This window comes from Salvelinus alpinus, chromosome 26 (assembly GCF_045679555.1).
Source record: "Salvelinus alpinus chromosome 26, SLU_Salpinus.1, whole genome shotgun sequence".
Taxonomy (NCBI): domain Eukaryota; kingdom Metazoa; phylum Chordata; class Actinopteri; order Salmoniformes; family Salmonidae; genus Salvelinus; species Salvelinus alpinus.
The window spans coordinates 33,339,441-33,346,899 of record NC_092111.1 but is presented as its reverse complement, the minus strand read 5'-3'; the positions used below and the strand labels follow the sequence as shown (position 1 = coordinate 33,346,899).

General features: G+C 47.5%; 1 protein-coding gene across 1 annotated transcript in view; it reads right to left on the bottom strand.

Moving 5' to 3' along the window:
* LOC139555211 (gamma-aminobutyric acid type B receptor subunit 2-like) overlaps positions 1 to 7,459 on the bottom strand; it is a 434,218-nt gene that overhangs the window by 70,893 nt on the left and 355,866 nt on the right. The window contains exon 13 of the mRNA XM_071368821.1: positions 6,270 to 6,392. Within this exon, the coding sequence (XP_071224922.1) occupies positions 6,270 to 6,392 (123 nt within the window). The remainder of the gene's footprint in view (positions 1 to 6,269; positions 6,393 to 7,459) is intronic.

The window sequence follows — 7,459 nt, the reverse complement described above, 5'->3', positions numbered from 1 at the left end:
AGACGGCTTGACTTTTTCTACATTTTGTTACGTTACAGCCTTATTTTAAAATTGATTAAATAAAAAAAAAATCTCATTAATCTACACACAATACCCCATAATGACAAAGCAAAAACAGGTTTTTAGAAATGTTTGCAAAAAACAGAAATACCTTTTTACATAAGTATTCAGACCCTTTGCTATGAGACTCGAAATTGGGCTCAGGTGCATCCTGTCTCCGTTGATCATCCGTTCCACAACTTGATTGGAGTCCACCTGTGGTAAATTCAATTGATTGGACATGATTTGGAAAGGCACACGCCTGTCTGAATAAGGTCCCACAGTTGACAGTGCATGTCAGACCAAAAAAAGGTCAAAGTAATTGTCTGTAGAGCTCTGAGACAGGATTGTGTCGAGGCACATATCTGGGGAAGGGTACCAAAACATTTCTGCAACATTGAAGGTCCCCAAGAACACAGTGGCCTCCATCATTCTTAAATGGAAAAAGTTTAGAACCACCAAGGCTCTACCTAGAGCTGGACGCTCAGCCAAACTGAGCAATCGGGGGAAAAGGACCTTGGTCAGGGAGGTAACCAAGAACCCGATGGTCACTCTGATAAAGCTCGAGAGTTCCTCTGTGGAGATGGGAGAACCTTCCAAAAGGACAACCATCTCTGCAGCACTCCACCAATCAGGCCTTTATGGTTTGGTGGCCAGACGGAAGCCACTCCTCAGTAAAAGGCACATGACAGCCTGCTTGGAATTTGCCAAAAGGCACCTAAAGGACTCTGACTATGAGAAACAAGATTCTCCTGTCTGATGAAACCAAGATTGAAATCTTTGGCCTGAATGCCAAGCGAACCTGGCACCATCCCTACGGTGAAGCATGCTGCTGGCAGCAACAGGCTGTGGGGATGTTTTTCAGCGGCAGGGACTGGGAGACTTGTCAGGATCAAGGCAAAGATGAACGGAGCAAAGTACAGAGAGATCCTTGATGAAAACCTACTCCAGAGTGAACAGGACCTCATAGCCTGGTTCCTCTCTAGGTTTCTTCCTAGGTTTTGGCCTTTCTAGGGAGTTTTTCCTAGCCGCCGTGCTTCTACACCTGCATTGCTTGCTGTTTGGGGTTTTAGGCTGAGTTTCTGTACAGCACATCGAGATATTAGCTGATGTACGAAGGGCTATATAAAATAAACTTGATTTGATTTGATGACTGGAGCGAAGTTTCCAACAGGACAATGACCCTAAGCACACAGCCAAGACAATGCAGGAGTGGCTTCAGGACAAATCTCTGGATGTCCTTGAGTGGCCCAGCCAGAGCCCAGGCTTGAACCCGATCGACCATCTCTGGAGTGACCTGAAAATAGCTGTGTGGCAATGCTTCCCATCCAACCTGACAGAGCTTGAGAGGATCTGCAGAGAAGAATGAGAGAAACTCCCCAAATACAGGTGCGTTAAGCTTGTAGCGTCATAACCAAGAAGACTTGTTATCGCTGCCAAAGGTGCTTAAACAAAGTACTGAGTAAAGGGTCTGAATACTTATGTAAATGTGATATTTCATTTTTCATATAAAAAACAGTTTTTGCTTTGTCATTATGGGGTATTGTGTGTTGATTGATGAGGGGGAAAACAATTTAATCAATTTTAGAACAAGGCTGTAACGTAACAAAATGTGGGAAAAGTCAAGGGGTCTGAATACTTTCCAAATGCACGGTATGCATGAAAGCACACACACACACACACACACACACACACACACACACACACACACACACACACACACACACACACACACACACACACACACACACACACACACACACACACACACACACACACACACACACACACACACACATGATCAATGTACACAGCAGGTACAGGTACATCTTAAATCAATACCATAGACTACATCCTGTTGCCCTGTATGACAGACAACAACCTCTCAGCAGAGCAGACTAAACACCGACAGTTCAGTTCAGTACAGCCACATCTCTGTATACACACTATGTCCTTGGATGCCGCATGTGGACACAGTCTGCCAGCCCAAGGTCGCCAGTTGTTTCTCCTCCCAGTCCTCCCAGTCCTCCTAACACATCCTGATATTGGAGGATGGAAGGAGAGAGAGAATCAGGGGAGACAGAGGGAGAGGAAGGGAAAGGGGGGAGTAAGCTAGGGGAGGGACGGCAGGGAAACCATGCCTGAAGCCTTGTAAGAATCTCAGCGCATGGGTCCCAAATAGCAGCCTATTCCCTATTTCGTGCACTTTTGGCCAGAGCCCATAGGGCCATATTCCACAGGGCTTTGGTCAAAGATAGTGCACTACATGGGGAATATGTTTACATTTGGGACACAGATTCAGAGTTAATGGTCCTTCTTCTCGCACCAATCAATCACGGCTAATCTCTCTCTCTCCCTGCGTTCCCCAGAGTGGTCCGCCATCCGGCGTAACGCCATGATCCCATCTCTCACTCGCCACCGCCGCCTGCCAAACAGTCCAGTCAGCTAGGAAGCAACACCATACAACTCCAATCCCAGAGCTCTCTCTCGCTCTCTCTCTCTCCAATCCCAGAGCGCTCTCTCCCTCTCTCTCTCCAATCCCAGAGCGATCTCTCTCTCTCTCTCTCTCTCTCTCTCTCCAATCCCAGAGTGATCTCTCTCTCTCTCCAATCCCAGAGCTCTCTCTCTCTCTCTCCAAACCCAGAGAGCTCTCTCCCTCTCTCTCTTTCCAATTGCAGGGCTCTCTCTCTCTCTTTTCAATCACAGGGCTCTCTCTCTCTTTCTCCAATCCCAGAGCTCTCTCTCTCTCTCTCTCTCCAATCCCAGATCTATCTCTCTCTCCAATCCCAGAGCTCTCTCTCTCTCTCTCTCTCTCCAATCCAAGAGCTCTCTCTCTCTCTCTCTCTCTCTCTCTCCAATCCCAGAGCTCTCTCTCTCTCTCTCTCTCTCTCTCTCTCTCTCTCTCCAATCCCAGAGCTCTCTCTCTCTCTCTCTCTCTCTCTCTCTCTCTCTCTCTCTCTCTCTCTCTCTCTCTCTCTCTCTCTCTCTCTCTCTCTCTCTCTCTCTCTCTCTCTCTCTCTCTCTCTCTCTCTCTCTCTCCATACCCAGATCTCTCTCTCTCTCTCCATACCCAGATCTCCCTCTCTCTCTCTCTCTCTCTTCAATCCCAGAGCTCTCTCTCTCTCACTCCAATCCCAGAGCTCTCTCTCTCTCTCTCCAATCACAGTGCTCTCTCTCTCTCTCTCTCTCTCCTATTCCAGAGCGCTCTCTCTCTCTCTCTCTCTCCAATCCAAGAGCTCTCTCGCTCTCTCTCCAATCCAAGAGCTCTCTCTCTCTCTCTCTCCATACCCAGATCTCTCTCTCTCTCTCTCTCCATACCCAGATCTCCCTCTCTCTCTCTCTCTCCACTCCCAGAGCGCTCTCTCTCTCTCTCTCTAATCCCAGAGCTCTCTCTCTCTCTCTCTCCTATTCCAGAGCGCTCTCTCTCTCTCGCTCTCTCTCTCCAATCCAAGAGCTCCCTCTCTCCAATCCCAGAGCTCGCCCTCTCTCTCTCTCTCCAATCCGAGAGCGCGCTCTCTCTCTCCCTCCACTCCCAGAGCGCTCTCTCTCTCTCTCTCTCTCCATACCCAGATCTCTCTCTCTCTCTCCTATCCCAGAGAACACTCTCTCTCTACAATCCCAGAGCGCTCTCTCTCTCTCTCAATCCCAGAACGCTCTCTCAATTCAATTCAATTTCAATTCAATTCAATGGGCTTTATTGGCATGGGAAACATATGTTAACATTGCCAAAGCAAGTGAGGTAGATAATATACAAAAGTGAAATAAACAATAAAAATGAACAGTAAACATTACACATACAGAAGTTTCAAAAGAATTAAGACATTACAAATGTCATATTATGTATATATACAGTGTTGTAACGATGTACAAATGGTTAAAGTACAAAAGGGAAAATGAAAATAAATAAGCATAAATATGGGTTGTATTTACAATGGTGTTTGTTCTTCACTGGTTGACCTTTTCTTGTGGCAACAGGTCACACATCTTGCTGCTGTGATGGCACACTGTGGTATTTCACCCAGTAGACAGTAGATATGGGAGTTGATCAAAATCGGGTTTGTTTTCGAATTCTTTGTGGATCTATGTAATCTGAGGGAAATATGTATCTCTAATATGGTCATACATTTGTCAGGAGGTGAGGAAGTGCAGCTCAGTTTCCACCTCATTTTGTGGGCAGTGTGCACATAGCCTGTCTTCTCTCTCTGTCACTCTGTCACTCTGTCACTCTCTCACTCACTCACTCACTCACTCACTCACTCACTCACTCACTCACTCACTCACTCACTCACTCACTCACTCACTCACTCACTCACTCACTCACTCACTCACTCACTCACTCACTCACTCACTCACTCACTCACTCTCACTCACTCACTCGTTAGTGTTCTCCTGTCTCTTGGCCCAGTGGAGCCAGGCTCTCCAGACTGCGGATCCTGAACTCCACAGCCCAGCACCAGCCCAGGCATGCAGAGCCACACCCAGGGGGTAGGCTCATACTCAGAGGGGCTAATACGTTCACTCCACTACATTGACTTGGGGCTGTGAGAACACTCCATTGACTTGGGGCTGTGAGAACACCACGGGTTGAAAGGTTTTTACTCAGTGACCCAAATAAAAACGCTGTCTTTTCCTTTCCAAGAAGCATAAAGAAACCAGTGTGAATGCGTTGTGACCCGCTGCTTTGGGGGCTGTAACCAGCTAAGCACTACTTATCATTTCAGAGGCATCTCGTTTAATTGAAGTCACAGAAAAGTAATTGACTCCATGGGAGAGTTTCATCCTTCCATCCCACCTTTTCCCCCCGCGGGACCAAGCAGAGCAAACAAACATGAAAAAGCAACAGCTTCACGTCGGGTCAATAGCATCAAAGAACTTTCAAAGAACCTCCCCCAACCCTCCCGGAATCCTCCCGGAATACACCACTGAGGGCCGCCTTTCATCACGACTCTGCACCCTGAACTTCCAATCCCACTGCTGATTTGTCAAAGGTCACCAGGGCTCTTTTAAACATCTCAACCAATGGCGTTGGCGTTTAGGGAGGACGTTGCCCTGTCAGAAGCTCCGATCTTGACAGGCTCTGAGGAGCTGAGGAGGTGTCTGGAGGAGTTGAAAAGATTTCTTAATTAGCTCTGAACATCCACTTAGTCCGTACCCCCGGTGTACCCTGACGAGTCTGTGCCAACCGCCAACAACATCAAAGGCCAATCGACTTTGGAAGTCAAATTTAGATCTGTAATTCGGTTTGCTGTTAAACCATGATGGTGGGATGGTAGTTAGTGGGCTGTCATGTAAACAGACTCTGTGCTGTATTAGAAGAGCCTATTAAGATGTACAGTACAACAATGTTCATTTGTGGAGGATATTTGACTGATCAAAGTTTCGCTCCGGTCACAAGACACATAATACAGTATGCCCACTGTTACAGACACACAGCACAATAATCAATCAACAACAATCATCCAGCTTCCTTTATCGTGTTTAGTGACCTAAATAACAGTTACAGCAGCAATATCAATCACAGTTTTAACAAAGCCAAACATTACAGTCATGACAGTTTGTGGTCCAAATATGGTGTGCCAGGATCCAAAAAGCCATTCACACACCAAACAGTCCTGTCAAAGCAAAATCCACCCCTCAATCAATCCTGGCAAGGCTAAGTTTACCCCAACCAATCCTGGCAAGGCTAAGTCCAACCGTAATCAATCCTAGCAAGGTGAAGTCCATCCCTCAACGAATCCTGGCAGAGCTGAGTCCACCAGCTCTCTACACATCGGCCCTTACCCAGTAGCAGGAGTAGAGGGTTGCCAAGTGTTTCTTTCCGGCATGCCTTGCCAACACCCCACATCCCAGCTGGCTTGGTAAGGAGAGGGTCTGGCTAGCAGAGGAAGAGGACAGGAGGTGGCAGAGTGGCTCATATCCTCCTGAACCAAAAATAACCACAACGAAGCCTGCTGCTGATTTGGCCTCACTGGCGGACATGTTGGTGCCCCAGATCCAGAACCATTATCCCTATTAGAGAATCTAGTGGTGCCACCAAGATGTGGGTGTTAGATTGGGGAAAATGCTGGGCCCTTATTCACCACAGTCAGTAATGGCAAGGAAATACTCTGGGTCCTTGTAATACTCTACAATTATAGGGGGCAGTTTTTCCCTAGAAAGTTCACATGACAAACGTGGTCAGAGTATGTTTTTGTTAATATAAATGGGAGAGAAATGGTGGTCAGATGTACCTCCAAGCTGTACTCCTCCACGGTCCTCTTCAGCGGATCAACGATCTGCCAGCAGATGAGGATGCACAGGTCAATCAGCAGCATCCCACCCACAATGATCAGCAGCTTCTGGTCCTTGATAATCTGGAGGGAAGAAGAGAAGAGAGAGAATGATAGGGGAGAGAGGGTGAGAGAGGTGGCAGTAGGTACACTTTTAGAAAAAGGGACATGTACTTGGAAAGGGTGCTACCTGGAACCAAATAGGGCTCTACCTGGAACCAAATAGGGCTCTACCTGGAACCAAATAGGGCTCTACCTGGAACCAAAAAGGGCTCTACCTGGAACCAAATAGGGCTCTACCTGGAACCAAAAAGGGCTCTACCTGGAACCAAATAGGGCTCTACCTGGAACCAAAAAGGGCTCTACCTGGAACCAAATAGGGCTCTACCTGGAACCAAATAGGGCTCTACCTGGAACCAAATAGGGCTCTACCTGGAACCAAATAGGGCTCTACCTGGAACCAAAAAGGGCTCTACCTGGAACCAAATAGGGCTCTACCTGGAACCAAATAGGGCTCTACCTGGAACCAAATAGGGCTCTACCTGGAACCAAATAGGGCTCTACCTGGAACCAAATAGGGCTCTACCTGGAACCAAATAGGGCTCTACCTGGAACCAAAAAGGGCTCTACCTGGAACCAAATAGGGCTCTACCTGGAACCAAATAGGGTCTCTACCTGGAACCAAATAGGGCTCTACCTGGAACCAAATAGGGCTCTACCTGGAACCAAATAGGGCTCTACCTGGAACCAAATAGGGCTCTACCTGGAACCAAAAAGGGCTCTACCTGGAACCAAAAAGGTTGTCCTACATTGACACATGAAGGTAGCTCCTTTTTAAATGTAGGGAGGGTAGGGAGGGATGAGAGGTAGGATACAGTGAGCTGGTAAAAGACACCAACCCGAGCGGGAGTCGCATAAATCAACATAGACCCTCTTTTGTGTTGGTGAACTTTAGAGGATGAAAGGTGGGCCACCCCGCCCCCTCCCGTCTGATCTTTATTTTGAACAGCGTTTGACCCCGCCGCTGTCCACATCAAAGCAAAGGTCAGGAGAACACAGACACGGACGCACTTGAGAGAAATCACTTCATATAAATGATGTGGTCTCTCTTTAACACTCTCTCTCTCTCGCTCTCGCTCTCTCCACCGCCA